Below are 15,979 nucleotides of genomic sequence, written 5' to 3'. Positions count from 1 at the left end.
CTCAGGTGAGATAATCCATTGACGGGATAATTGTTAGAAGTGCACTCAATAAATCTGGACTTAGTGGAGGCGTGGCAGGAGGGAAACCATTATTATCAGAAAGCCAGAAGAAGCCCTGTTTTCATTTTGCCAAAAGCTACATAAGGGACACACCATATATGTGGAAGAAAGTTCTGAGGTCAGATGAGACCAAAATAAAACTTTTTGGTCTACATACAAAATGTTAACACCACACATCACCCTGAACACACCATCCCAATGGTGAATCATGGTGGTGGAAGCGTTACACTGAGGGGATGCTTTTCTTCAGCAGGGCCAGGGAAGCAGGATGAGAAGAAATGAAAGAAAGATATAAAGGAAAGATGGGTGAAACTAAATACAGGGCAATCCCAGAAGAAAACCTTCCAACACACTGCCAACCTATACATATAGCGTTGGAGTTATCCCTAAACTCCTGCATGCTCGTTTGTTTGGTAAAGCTAAGACCTCCTACACTGTTATTAATAAAAAACAAAGTAATAAAAGAAACACGGAGACTGTAGTCTTTAGATGCCTGTACAGGGAGAAGATCGTCCGAATCCTTCTGAAACCTCCGAAACGTCTGATTACTTCCCCAAGAACAGCAGTCTTTATTCAAAAGCCAGGCGTATACTTGTACATGAAAAAACATACATTTTAATCGACAGTCTGATTTCATATCTGGAGCTGTCTAACACCCATTCAGCTGACTTTTCGACACTTCCCGTTTTTCTACTTTTGACCTTTATTTACATATGTAGAAATATAAAAATATCTGTTGTCACTGGGCAGAAGTCTTGCATATAAAAATATCTTCAGTTATTGGGCAGATAATATCTAAGTCCAACACACACTAATATAAGCCTGTTTGGAGGCCTCTAAGTTACACAATACATTTTATTTCACACATTATTAAACATACTTAAGCATAGCCATACCAATCCTATAAGCATAGCATGAATATTTTCCAACAATAGCCAGAGCTACCATGGAGTAGTTTAGATCAAAGTATATTCATGTATAAGATTGACCAAAAGTCCAGAGCAACATATAATTGAAAATCAGTGGCAAATGTAGCTGTGAAAAGCTGGAAGAGACAAACCGTATTGAGACTCGCAGCCATGAATGCACCGTGGTTCTACATAGTGTTGACTGAGGGGGATGAATGTCATATCATGCCACAAGATTTTTATTTGTAAAATGTTTTGAAAATCATATGTCATTCTACTTCATAATTATCCACAACTTTGTATTAATCTGTCACATAAAATCTGTTTACGTTTGTGGTGAAAATGTAACAACATGTAAGTTCAAATTATCAATACTCCTGCAAAGCATTCTGTGTTCTACTACACCCTTGCTAGTAGGTCAATGACATAATGGCATTTTCTCTAACTAAATATTAGCACCCATTGTTGGTGAAGATGGTTGCTTATCATCGGTCTAAAGCTTTGATAATTTGACATAGAACTGGAAATGTTGTCCGTTATAAAACAAATTATTAAAATTATGTTAGATGCTTGGATGTTGGTTGGAACAACTAGGATCTCATACTGATGTTAAAGTAGATAAAAATAGTCATTGAAATTTTTTTTGTCATATTAAAGTTATGTCACATCCTGTAGCTAATAGCATTGCTTCCTTATGTCTTTATTTAGATTTGGTGTTGTGTTTTTCAATCAGTGTGCAGCTCAGAGCCTGAGAGCATCCAGGCAGCTCCCCAGAACCTCAGCAGTCTGCTGGTGATATGGGAGCGGCCACGGGCAGTGTATGACGCCAACATTGAGAAGTACTCCATCACCTACCGACTGGCCAATGCAGAAGACTCTGCCTGGTCTGAATACCTGACGGATGGATATCAGGATACGGTGAGTAATCATCCAAATGTTAACGATACAGATAACATGCAGTCAGAGATAAGAACACTCCATTCAAAGACTATGAGAAGAATCCCCATGAGCTATCAATCAAAGTATAGCGTTTAATATTAATCAAACTGAACACATTTACATGCATTAACCGATTAGAAATCTAATAAATGAACCAAACAAACAATTGTTTTCAAACTATTTGGACTGATTCAACTGTAGATTCAAAGCAGATCCCCTCTGTCACCACTAGGGGGCAATACTCAATGACCTATTGACCAATTCCACCTACGACGTCCGGGTGGTGGCCATCTGTACCAACGGTTTGCGTGGACTCATGAGTGACTTGCTGACAGTTTTCATGCCCATCAACGACCCTGGTAAGAGTGACCGTACCTGACACCAAGCATAGATGCTCTGACATTTCTCCTGCTAACATGTTTCATCTAAAGGGGAAATGGGAAATCCTGTCTTCTTGCTACCAATGATAACAGTAACACTTTCACAGGTTTTAATCTTTGACAGGATAACCACATTCATTTAAAAAGGTATGCTTGCCTTACTTTGCCATACAAAATCAAATTTGTGTTGTACTTCACAATCTAAACAAAGTTGATCTATTTAAAAGTTTAAATGTAATATTTAGAACTAAGGGCTGAAAGTGGAAGGCAACTGGTAAAACCATGCCAAGAGAAGACATCCTTTGACAGTCATGTCCTAGATGGCTGAGAATTTGGGCGTGTTTTTTAACAATTGTGCTTTCACTCTGGAAACTGAAATGTATCCGTACAAAGTAATGATGGTGGCTATTTATTTATTTATTTATTTTATTTATTTAATTTAATTTAGAATACAGATAAATTGTTTTCAACTTTGTAAAGCCCTACATGTAGCTCTACATTTACCCTGAAAGATGTGTGTTCTGATTGAAGTGGGGTTATGTTGTTTTGTTAGCAGTCACGATCTAATCTATGTATACAGATAAGTGGAAAATACTTAGGATTGTTCTCAGTGTGGAGCAACACAACTTCCAGGTCACCTGGATAGTTCAACTAATGGATACTCAGACTGGGAGCAGTTCCAAACTAGATATCTATCTTATGACAACTCCTTCTCAAGACTTCATAACAGCTACAAAATGTTATTTTATAAATTTTAAAATCTTATATACACCTAAATGCAGTGAAAGAATGAATTAGGGGTGCACAATATCAGTAAAATATATTAGTAAAATACAATTGCTGATTATTATGACAATATCTGTTACACTTAACCCACATTTACGTATAATTATATTGTCCCCACCATTTTCCGTGAGCTTTAACATCTCAGCCACCGAGAAGAAATATAGTTTAAGGAGTTAGAGTCCATCATACTGGACAAATACATTACTGGGATGCAGAGGGTGACTGCATTGTACAAGAAAGAATCAATTCAATTCAGTTTATTTATATAGTGCCAATTCACAACACATGTTGTCTCAAGGATCTTCACAAAAGTCAGGTACATACATTCCAATTAATCCTAACCATTGAACAGTGCAGTCAGAGTTAGTTATTTATTCAAATAGGATAAAACGTTTTTCTATCTAACAAAACCCAGCAGATTGCATCGAGTTACTGACTTGTAGCAGTCACTCCTCCTGGATGAGCATGTAGCTTCAGTGGACAGTCACTGGCGTTGACCTTCCAGCAATCCCTCATACTGAGCATGCATGTATCGACAGTGGAGAGAAAAAACTCCCTTTTAAGAGAAGGAAACTACAGCAGAACTAGGCTCAGTGGGAGCGGCCATCTGCCACGACAGACTGGGGGTTTGCGAGAACAGAGCAGAGACACAAAAAGAACACAGAAGCGCTGATCCAGGAGTACTTTCTATGAGAAGGAAAAGTAAATGTTAATGGATGTACCTCCTTTAGTCGTTTCATCTAGAAAGAAAGAACAGATAAACTCTGAACCAGTTTTTAAGGTTATAGTCTGAAAGAGAACACATAATCGCCAGGATCCTGGGACATATGCCAGGATCCTGTTTGTATACTTCAGCTCAGCCTTCAACACCATCATACCAGACATCCTCCACCAGAAGCTCACCCAGCTCAACGATCCGGCCTCCACTTGTCAGTGGATCAACAGCTTCCTGATGGACAGGTGATGGCAGCAGGTGAGACTGGGGAGCATCTTCTCCCGAACCAGATCAATAAGTACTGGTGCCCCCCAGGGGTGTGTTCTATCCCCACTACTCTTCTCCCTCTATACAAATGACTGCACCTCATCAGACTCGTGAACCTCCTGAAGTTTGCAGACGACACCACTGTTATTGGTCTGATCTAGGACGGTGATGAGTCTGCATAGAAACAGGAGGTGGATCAGCTGGTACACTGTTGTTGTCAGAACTACCTGGAAGAAAATACAACAAAACATCAAGACTGTGGAAATGGTGGTGGACCTTCGGAGAAAACCACCCCCATACACCCACCTCACCATCCTCAACAACACCGCATCAGCTGTGGACCACTTCAGGTTCCTAGGAACCACCATCTCTGAGGACCTGAGATGGTCCTCACACATAGACAATGTTCGGAAGAAGGCCCAGCAGAGACTGTACTTCCTGAGGCAACTCAAGAAGTTCAACCTTCCACAGGAGCTACTAGTCATCTTCTACACTGCCATCATTCAGTCTGTCTTGTCTTTATCCATCTCAGTGTGGTTTGGTTCATCCACAAAACAGGACAGGTCCAGATTGCAACGAATAATCAGGACTGCAGAGAGAATAATCAGTGCTGACCTTCCCTCCATCCAGGACTTATACAGGTCAAGGGTCAGGAAAAGAGCTGGAAAAATGTGTGCAGACCCCACACACCCTGCACATGAACTGTTTAGATTACTACCCCCAGGCCGTCGATACAGAGCACTGTTTATAAAAACCAGCTGCCACAGAGACAGTTTCTTCCCCAAGGCTGTTTCTCTGTTGAACATTTGATAGAGAACAAAACAACTTCAGTTGCAAATCCACCTTTGTATATGTGTATATTGTATATATGTATTTATGGACATAAGGATATATGTAGAATATATCTTATAACACAAAAAAACAAAAAAGAAACCCAGAGAGCAAAGTGTACCGGAGTCAAATTCCTTGTTTGTTGTATGTACGAACTTGGCAATAAAGCCGATTCTGATTCTGATAATTAGTTACAGTAGGAGCTCAGTCAATTGCTATGTCTAGGAGATAGAAAGGGTTAAACACTGAAAGACAGGGCCATGTGGATCATCGGTAGAGGCTAAGCATTAAGTTGTTGCCAGCAGAAGCTTGGACGATGCCCCTCTCCAGAAAGGTGTCACAGGTAGACACACAGTCGGGTCATGTGTAGCTTCTAGGAAGAGAAAAGAGAGAGAACATAAAGTTAAAAGCTGAAATAACAGCAAATAATGCAAAATTGGAGAGTAGTGTGAGAATGTAGCGAAGAGGGTGAAAGTGGTAATTATGTCCTCCAGCAGCTTAAGCCTGTAACAGCATAACACCAGAGATAGCTCAGGATAACTTAAGCCATTGTAACTATAAGCTTTATCAAAAAGGAAAGTTCTAAGCCTAGCCTTAAAAGTAGACAGGGTGTCTGCCTCATGGACTAAAACTGGGAGCTGGTTCCACAGGAGAGGAGTCTGATAACTAAAGTATCTGCCTCCCATTCTACTTCTAGAGACTCTGGGAACTACCAGTAAACCTGCAGTCTGAGAACGAAGTGCTCTGTTAGGAATATATGGAACAATAAGATCTCTGATGTATGATGGAGCTAGATCATTAAGGGCTTTATATGTGAGGAGGAGAATTTTAAATTATATTCTGGATTTAACAGGGAACCAATGAAGGGAAGCTAAAATAGGAGAAATATGCTTTCTCTTTTTAATTTTCATCAGACCTCTTGCTGCAGCATTTTGAATCAGCTGAAGGCTTTTAACTGCATTTTGTGGACATCCTGTTAGTAAAGAATTACAATAGTCCAGCCTTGAAGTAACAAATGCATGGTCTAGTTTTTCAGCGTCACTCCTGGATAGGATATTTTTAATTTTGGCAATGTTCCGGAGGTGAAAGAAGGAAATCCTAGAAACCTGTTTAATATGGGATTTAAATGACATGTCCTGGTCAAAAATAACACCAAGGTTTTTTACCTTATTAATGGAGGTCAATTTAATGCCATTCAGGTTAAGTGATTGACTAAGCAGTTTCTTTTTTAAAGACTCCGGTCCAAATACGACAGCTTCTGTCTTGTCTGAATTTAGAAGCAGAAAATGTAAAATGATCCAAGTTTTTATGTCTTCAAGACGTGCTTGTAGTCTGTCTAACTGGTTGGGCTCATCGGGATTCATGGATAAGTAAAGCTGAGTATCATCGGCGTAACAGCGAAAATTTATCCTATGCTTCCTGATAATTTGACCTATTGGAAGCATATATATAGTAAAGAGAATTGGCCCAAGTACTGAACCCTGTGGTACTCCACAATTAACCCTGGAGTTTAAAGATGATTTGTCATTTACATGAACAAACTGGAATCTGTCAGACAAATAAGATTTAAACCAGCCTAACAGTGTTCCCCTGATCCCTTCAGCATATTCCAGGCTTTCTAAGAGAATATTGTGATTGACTGTATCAAATGCAGCACTGAGATCTAACAGGTCAAGTACAGACTCAAGTCCATTATCTGAGGCCATAAGAATATCATTAGTGACTTTCAGCAGAGCTGTTTCAGTGCTATGATGAGCTCTGAAGCCTGACTGAAACTCTTCAAACAGGTCAATGCTGTGTAAATGCTCACACGTTTGATTAGCAACTATTTTCTCAAAAAGTTTAGATAAGAATGGAAGATTGAATATAGGTCTGTAATTTTTCAAGTCATCTCGATCAAGCGAAGGTTTCTGAAGTAAAGGTTTAATTACAGCTACCTTAAAGGCTTGTGGTACATATCCAACTTGTAAAATGGGGCTGGTAATCAGAGGGAACACTTATTTAAATAATTTGGTTGGGATTGGGTCTAACATACAAGTTGAAAGGTTTAGATGAAGCTAATATTTCTGATAACTCAGGAAGCTCCACAGGATCAAAACAGTCCAAACACAGATCAAGTTCTATAGTTACTTCCAATGTTGTCTCACTTGCTGAGGATGAAGTAATCATCTTTGGGAGTATGTCAAAGATTTTATTTTTAATAGAATCAATTTTATTTAAGAAGAATCCCATAAAGTAATGATTGCTGAGAGCTAAGGGAATGGATGGCTCAACAGAGCTATGACTTTGTGTAAGCTTAGAAACTGTACTAAAGAAAAACCTAGGATTATTCTTGTTCTCTTCAACTAATGATGAGAAATAAGCTGTTCTAGCTTGGTGAAGTGTCTTTTTATACAACAGTGGGCTATTTTTCCAGATTAAGTAGGAATCCTCTAGGTGTATAGAGCACCATTTTCTCTCCAATTTTCTAACATTGTGCTTTAAAGTACGCAGCTCTGAATTAAATCAGTGAGCCTCCTACGAATACTTACCTTCTTTTTCAAGGGGGCTGCATTGTCTAATGCACCATGCAATGATGAAGTAATACTATGAACAAGAGAATCAATTTGTGAAGGGGAAGAAACAAAATGATTGCCCTCCACTGTGTTTTTCTGTGATAATGAGGAAATTAAAAGTGGAACAGATTCTTTAAAGGTTGTTACAGCATTGTCTGATACTGATCTACTATAATAACATTTTCTTTCAGGTGTGGAGTACTTGGTTAAATTAAACTCAAACAGAACAACAAACAGAAGTGGTTTTACTGCTTTGCAATTTGGATGAGGAAAACTAAGGATTAAATATTTAAAAGAGTTGTTGCTATTGATTGGTCTAGGACTAATCAATAAATCGGACTGAAAGATGGTTGCTACTCCTCCTCGCCCAGTATTTCAAGGAATGTGAAAATTTAAATAATTAGTAGGAGTTGACTGATTTATAGTAACATAATCCTCTTGCTGCAGCCAGGTTTCTGTGAGGCAAAATAAATCAATCTGATTGTCACAAATCAGGTCACTAACTAGCAAGACTTTGAAGAGAGAGACCTTATGTTCAGTAAGCCACATTTAGTTGTTTTATTTTTCTTTTTAGTCTGAGTTGTGTTTATTTTTATGAGATCCTTCTGATTTCCTCCTTTTAGATTGTTTTTTAATCTATTCAATTTTGGCTGTGGGCAAACCACTGTCTTAATAGGGTGGGTAGCAGTATAGAAGCTGCAGAGAGGAGTGTTAAACTACGACCCTGCTTCCTGGTCTGAACCCTGGGTTGTCAGAGTTTTGGAGAACTAAGAAATTCGGCCAGATTCCTAGAAAAAAGAGCTGCTCCATCCAAAGTGGGATGGATGCCGTCTCTCCGGATTGGACCAGGTTTTCCCCAAAATGTTTGCCAATTATCATTGTAGCCCACATCGTTTTCTGGACACCATCTAGACAGCCAGTGGTTGAATGACAGCATGCGGCTAAACATGTTGTCACTGGTCAGATTGGGGAGGGGACCATAGAAAATTACAGAATCTGACATTGTTTTGGCAAACTTACACACCGAAGCAACACTAACTTTGGTGACGTAACCAGGTGCCATTACTGCCAGCGTGAATAACAATCTTACTGTATTTACGCTTATCCTTAGCCAGCAGTTTCAGGTAGGATTTGATGTCACCAGTTCTGGCACCTGGCAGACATTTGACTATGGTCGCTGGTGTCTCTAGTGCCACTTTCTGACTATGGAGCTGCCAATTACCAGAGTTGGTTTCTCAGCGGATGTGTCGCTGAGCAGGGAAAATCTGTTAGAAACTGGGATCTAGGACTGTGCTTTCTACTTACCATCACCCAGCCGGCCTGAGGCCCCGACTGCGCTGGCTCTGCTGAAGGACTGCTACGGGGAGCTACCCTCGGTGGCTCCGCACTGACTAAGGGGCCTCGGCCATCTGCTGGTTTTTCAACAGCGCGGAGCCGGGCCTCCAATTCCGACACTATAATTTTGCTGGACTGATGATGTATTTCTATTTCAAGTGTTTTCCCTTTAAATTGCTCTGTTTCTTTTTTGTTACTGTTTTGACTTTTATTTTCATTTTTACTGTCTTGCTGAAGCTTAATACATCTTAAAAATGTTCATCTTGTTTGTCTTCATCTTTATCTCCCTCCCCATCCTCCATTCCCTTTACTCTGGGCTGTATCTATATTTTAATGCTAAAAAATGTTTCACTTAAAACCCCATTTTTGTGTTATTTAATTGTAGCCTGAGTGTACTCTTCAAATGTGCTCCCTATATATTTCAGTTTTTCTAAAATAACAGGCCATGCTTAGCTTGTGTCCATTTAGATTTTTTTTAGCATCCTGTCCCTCTAACTCTTTCAGTGAGAAAACTGTCTGTGCACTTCAAGCCTGTAACCATAGAAATGACAGTGATTGTGATTTAAAAAATTTTAGCAAATAAATCCTCTATCTTGTGTAAAAACTGCATCCTATTTCAGTGTTGGTCAGTAGAATCCAGACCCAGATTAACTGTGTTTGCCTAACTAATAATGTATGCGATGAGGATTCATCAATGATATCTAAACAAACGACTGCTGTTTAAAGACAGAGTTGAGTTTTTAAAGGGGGTTATGTGGACAAGTCATGAGCAGTTAGTAGTTAACTCTCTCATATTGTTTAAAAACTCATTAGTTTTTCCCAATGGTTGAAACATATGGCTAGTCTTAGCTGGAACCAAGCAAAGTGAAATTCTACCATCTTAAAATAAGTCCAATCTCAAATGTCATTACAGTTCATGTTTTTAAGTGTATCACATAGATAGGTATGGCGCAGTATAGGTGCCATAATGAAGACTATCGCATACCCAACAGGCTACTGATCTGATTAACGATAGGCTGGCACTGGTAACTGAGCGGCTGGCCCCAGCAAATGAGAAGGCAAGTACTCACTTGTGTTAGCTTTGAAGAGGCTGGCGATAGCATTGGAGAGGCTAGTTACGAGCCTGCCTTTTTTCTTCTCTTTTTTAAATGTAGATGGCGCAGTTCCCCTGTCTATGTCAGCTAATTAACATGTTGAGTCAAGCCAAAGTTTTAAGATAGATAGACAGATAGATAGATAGATAGATAGATAGATAGATAGATAGATAGATAGATAGATAGATAGATAGATAGATAGATAGATAGATAGATAGATAGATAGATAGATAGATAGATAGATAGATAGATAGATAGATAGATAGATAGATAGATAGATAGATAGATAGATAGATAGATAGATAGATAGATAGATAGATAGATGTGCACAACCCTGGCCAATAAATAAATTAGATTCTGATATCGGATATCGGTAGGGCATATATAGAAATATAATAACTAAGAAACATAAAGGTTGCTGCTTTTAGACAGAATGGTCAAAGACCCTTGGATCTGACACCAAATAAACAATATTAACATAATGATGACCTAAAGTGACAGTATTCTTTTTCTGTTTTTTTGTTCATATTTGCCCCCCATAATTGTGGAATTTTCAGTACTAAGGAAATTTTACAGCGGGACTTTTTGCACAGGTAGCATCCTCACTTGGTACCTCGCTGGAATTCACTGATATGCGGAGGAGCGACCCATTCTTTCACAAATGTTTGTAGAAACAGTCTGCATGACACACATAGTCATGAAAGTCATAGGAATACGTGAACCCAATGATATGGAGCGGTTTCCCAATACTATTAGTGAAATAGTGTAGCTCTTCCTTTCAATAAAAATAAAATATATATTTAACCACAACATCATTTGTGGCCTTTTTGTCAAAGCCCTGAGTAGTGTTGCCCAAATACCCATTTAAAACCCTTCACCTTCACCCTTTACCTCATGCTTCACAGACCAGTCTGGTCTCCATGATGTGTAACTTAGCCTTAGACAGGTAAGGGTAACAAGAACCCCCTGTGCCTATCTACCCTAAACCACCCCTCTTGTGTGCTGTGAGCCTGAGCTCAGTCAACCTGTGTAGCATTTGCACCTAGATCATGTTGTGATTGTTTTCCAATCTGTATGTGCCAGACAGGTGGTGTTTAGAATAAAGAGATTTGAGACAGTCCACTTTATACTTGTGGTTGTCTGTTTTCACAAGCAGCATTATTCTGAAAGATTAAAGGTTAAGGGTTGCTGTGTTTGTGTCCTTGGGGTAATCTATGCATGAACATGCCTTTTTTCCTGCATGTGCCTGTCTATGTTTGGTACTTTTTTAGAACAAACTAAGTTTAACAGTCATGGTGAAGACTAAATATAGGCTCTTGGGATTTCTTGAAGGAAGTTGTACTTGTGTATCGGAACATAAAGAAACAAACTCCCTATCTGCCACTGTGATCCAATCATACAGTGCCTTGTGAAAGTATTTGGCCCCTTGAACTTTTCAACCTTTTGCCACATTTCAGACTTCAAAAAATGTAAATTTTTTATGAAGAATCAACAACAAGTGGGACACAATCATGAAGTGGAATGAAATTTATTGGATGTGTCAATCTTTTTTAACAAATAAAAAACTGGAAAGTGGGTTGTGCAATATTATTCGGCCCCTTTACTTTCAGTGCAGCAAACTCACTCCAGAAGTTCAGTGAGGATCTCTGAATGATCCAATGTTGTTCCAAATGACCAATGATGATAAATAGAATCCACCTGTGTGTAATCTAGTCTCCGTATAAATGCACCTGCTCTGCGATAGTCTCAGGGTTCTGTTCAAAGCACAGAGAGCATCATGAAGACCAAGGAACACACCAGGCAGGTCCGAGATACTGTTGTGGAGACGCTTAAAGCCGGATTTGGATACAAAAAGATTTCCCAAGCTTTAAACATCCCAAGGAGCACTGTGCAAGCAATCATATTGAAATGGAAGGAGTCTCAGACCACTGCAAATCTACCAAGACCCGGCTGTCCCTCTAAACTTTTATCTTGAACAAGGAGAAGACTGATCAGAGATGCAGCCAAGAGGCCCATGATCATTCTGGATGAACTGCAGAGATCTACAGCTGAGGTGGGAGAGTCTTTCCATAGGACAACAATCAGTCGTACACTGCACAAATCTCGCCTTTATGGAAGAGTGGCAAGAAGAAAGCCATTTCTCAAAGATATCCATAAAAAGTCTCATTTAAAGTTTGCCACAAGCCACCTGGGAGACACACCAAACATGTGGAAGAAGATGCTCTGGTCAGATGAAACCAAAATCGAACTATTTGACCACAATGCAAAATGATATGTTTGGCGTAAAAGCAACACAGCTCCTCACCCTGAACACACCATCCCCACTGTCAAACATGGTGGTGGCAGCATCATGGTTTGGGCCTGCTTTTCGTCAGCAGGGACAGGGAAGATGGTCAAAATTGATGGGAAGATGGATGGGGCCAAATACAGGACCATTCTGGAAGAAAACCTGTTGGAGTCTGCAAGAGACCTGAGACTGGGACGGAGATTAATCTTCCAACAAGACAATGATCCAAAACATAAAGCCAAATCTACAATGGAATGATTCACAAATAAACATATCCAGGTGTTGGAATGGCCAAGTCAAAGTCCAGACCTGAATCCAATCGAGAATCTGTGGAAAGAGCTGAAGACTGCTGTTCACGAACGCTCTCCATCCAACCTCACTGAGCTCGAGCTGTTTTGCAAGGATGGGCAAGAATTTCAGTCTTTCGATGTGCAAAACTGATAGAGACATACCCCAAGCGACTTGCAGCTGTAATTGCAGCAAAGGGTCTACAAAGTATTAACGCAAGGGGCTGAATAATATTGCACGCCCCACTTTTCAGTTTTTTATGTGTTAAGAAAGTTTGACAAATCCAATAAATTTCGTTCCACTTCACGATTGTGTCCCACTTGTTGATTCTTCACAAAAAATTAGAATTTTATATCATTATGTTTGAAGCCTGAAATGTGGCAAGAGGTTGAAAAGTTCAAGGGGGCCGAATACTTTTGTAAGGCACTGTAGATAAGCAGTAGCAATACAAGGATGAAACGATAAGACCTCGGAAATGAAAGCATGTAATTACTTTTTACACTGACTGTAAGATGGGGCTGACCCTTCCGTTCTCTTTAGATTTTGTCTTGGTTTTGTTTCAGTCTTACAGGAGTCTTTGTAATTTACCTAAATTTCAAATTCATTATTAATTGTGAATATTTAAAACAATGAAACCAAAGTTTATCTTTACAGTTTTCTTATTTACACACCTTTGACTCTTCTCCACCAAAATCTTTTCATCAGTTATTTCAAATTTCATTTTCTGTAATATGTCTTATTTTCAGCCCTATTTGTCCAGCCCAAAGACACTAGTTTTAATGTTTATAATAGTTGTGATGGTTTATTCAAAAACTAGTTAACAATTACCCATGCTTTCTTACTTTCTAAAAGCCTGTTCTACTTTTAAATGATTTGATCTTACTAATTTTATACCTTGTTTCCCTTTTCAGAAAACACTCTGGATCTAGATTCAGATGAAATTGAATTTGAGGTAAGTGAAAATCTTTTTTCAATGCATCTCCCTTTTTAGCTGTAACAGTCGCCTACAACTTCTTACAATTTCCAATTTTACAAACAGAGTAACTATGTGCCTGACTTGTCCCGGAATGAGGTGGACCAAATTGACAACAACAATTTGGATTGGGGGACTGCAAACTCACCAAGGACCACAACATCGGCATCACCTTTGTTTGCCCTGCCTGGCATTAAAACCCCTACAAAAAAGTTCAGTGAGAGAACCACCACTGAGCCTACTCCTGCTCTAGTATCCAGGGAGTCTGGTTACATTTCAAGACACTCAGAAGAAATAGAACACAACAGTACTTACTTACAACCACCAGAGGACACTAAGTTGCCAGAAAGCAGAGGGAGTGTAGGCATTGAGAACAACACTATCTTCTATTCTAAAACAGAAGAACCCCTAAATTTAAGCTCCACCTCTCCTTTCCTCAGAAATACAAAGACAGATAGTTTAAACAAAGGCATACACCATGAAGGGTCACATGAAGAAGGAAAAGGTGACTCAAGCCCTCTAGCCTCTGATACAAAGACAGAAGGCTCAAAAGTTATTTTTCAATATCCAACTATCATGACCACAGTGTCATCCCCCACTACAGACATGAGCAGTACATCATCACTGTCCTCTATCCAAGCTGAGGCTGATCAAGGTTCGGCACAAACCATAAATGAAGGCAGCACCACTCGTGAAAATGTTTCCACTTATCCCAAAGATTTTCCTGAGGTTCACATGTCAGCCTCCACCGCCCAGACTTTATCATCAACAGAGGCTGTTCAGCATAGTGACAGGAGTTCCAGCATGCCTCATTTTTCATCCACAGCATCTTCTGTCATGCTGGGTGGCAATGTCGTGCAGACCACACAGTCCCTGTCAAACGGTGAGCGCAGCTCTATTTATCCCTCCTCTGCCTTTGCCTCCTCCCCTCTTTGTGACACCTTGGACTCAAGCTTCGCTCCCTCCACTCGCTTGCATGACCCCTTCTCCCTGTGGCCTGTGTCGTTTGCTAGCACTCCAGACTCCCAGCCTGCTACTACTGGATTACTGCCTAGCAAAGACCTGACTTCTACTTCAATCCCTGTCCTCCTTGCTTCCACCCTGCCTCACCTCCCTCACCCCTCGGACTCCCTGTCTGGTCAGATGACTGACTCTGTCTACTCTGACATTAGTTTTGGGAATAGTGATAATGATGTTTTGTTGTCTGGGTCTTCAGGTGATCTATCTGTACTTAGTAATACCCCTCCAATCAAAACAATGGTGGAATTGGCACACACCAGTGTCGCAGCTGAACTGTCCAAATCTCCCTTGGATTTTTCCTCCTCAACACTCTCTCTTTCTTTCAGCCCTACCTTGCAGCATTCGGTTCTTTTTTCTAGTGAATTCACTTTTTCTGGTGTCACTCTGGGTTTATCCAAATCTGCAACGACTGGGTTTGAGGACTCAATGTATGCAACAGGGAGCACAACTGAGTCTTTAGTTCCTGAAATCAGTAGTGACGGGTTACTCCTAGCAAGTGATGTGGACATCGTGTGTGGCTGTTCTCTGGAGACATCAACATCTTCATCATGGTTACATGCCTCTCCTCATGTACCACTTCCCTCATCAGCCAAGAGCTCTACAAGTTTAGAACTTTACTCCAGCATGATTCTACTTTCAGCTTCTGGTGTTGTTATAGAAAACCTTCCAACATCTCTAGAAGGTTTGGGCTCTCCTGGTCTGTCTTTTGACCACTCTCTGCAATCCTATAGTGCTAACTCACTGTCCTCCTCACAGTTTCTCCAAGCTGCCCATAGTGACCTGCATCTTTCTGTTACAGCCACATTGTCTGTTGGTACAGATTCTGGATTGTCAGCATCCGAGAGAAGCACCAACTTCCAAACCTCTTCCCTCCCTTTCCCACTCAACACTTCCCTGTTTACCCCCACTCCTGAGGAGCAGGTGATAGACTTTAGCAGCAGCACCTCTGGTTCGGCCTTCTTCACTGACTCCCAGGAAGGAGTAGACCAGGAGTGGGATAAGGGTCAAACCTCCGCCTTTGGAGTAAGCCAGCTTCCTCATTCAGCCAAAGTCGTGAGCACTGTCCCTCCATTCATGACCTTGGAATCTGGTCAGGGCCCAGATGAAGTGGAAGAACACTCTTCAGCTTTTTATTTTGAAAGTGGCAGCGGGAGTGCATTTCATCCTGAAGTAGGAGGCAAAGCTGAACCGACTGTTTCAGAGGAGACATCTGGTTTCCCCTGGTCTCTGGGAGGGACGGACATTAGCGGCTCAGGGCAAGGCAAAGGCCTCAGTGACAATGAGACATCTTCGGACTTCAGTATTTCGGAACGCCCAGAAATAGAGTCTGAGGAAGAAGAACCAGTTGCAGGTAAAAGCAAAAAAGCTGATGCGGAAAAATAATAAACCCATCAGAGCAATGGGTGCCCCTTCAAGGGGCACCAAGAGTTGTGGACATCCAACGTTCTTACATTGTCTGCAAAGTAAAAAAAAAAAAAAGGGAAACATACTTAAAACATACCCAACAACAATGAACATCATTATCTATATTAATCTGTGTG

General features: G+C 40.4%; 1 protein-coding gene across 9 annotated transcripts in view; it reads left to right on the top strand.

Annotated features, from left to right (window-relative positions):
• The window catches only part of ptprz1a (protein tyrosine phosphatase receptor type Z1a), a 191,532-nt gene that overhangs the window by 107,018 nt on the left and 68,535 nt on the right, over positions 1 to 15,979 (top strand). For 5 of the 9 annotated variants that reach the window (XM_047388620.1, XM_047388589.1, XM_047388597.1 and 2 more), the window contains exons 9-12: positions 1,702 to 1,886; positions 2,140 to 2,266; positions 13,357 to 13,397; positions 13,485 to 15,789. In XM_047388620.1, coding sequence (XP_047244576.1) covers positions 1,702 to 1,886; positions 2,140 to 2,266; positions 13,357 to 13,397; positions 13,485 to 15,789 — 2,658 coding nt within the window. The remainder of the gene's footprint in view (positions 1 to 1,701; positions 1,887 to 2,139; positions 2,267 to 13,356; positions 13,398 to 13,484; positions 15,790 to 15,979) is intronic. The other 4 variants (XM_047388629.1, XM_047388611.1, XM_047388602.1 and 1 more) reach the window with 3 other exon arrangements.

This window comes from Girardinichthys multiradiatus, chromosome 2, assembly GCF_021462225.1.
Source record: "Girardinichthys multiradiatus isolate DD_20200921_A chromosome 2, DD_fGirMul_XY1, whole genome shotgun sequence".
Taxonomy (NCBI): domain Eukaryota; kingdom Metazoa; phylum Chordata; class Actinopteri; order Cyprinodontiformes; family Goodeidae; genus Girardinichthys; species Girardinichthys multiradiatus.
This window is presented reverse-complemented; position numbering and strand designations above follow the sequence as displayed.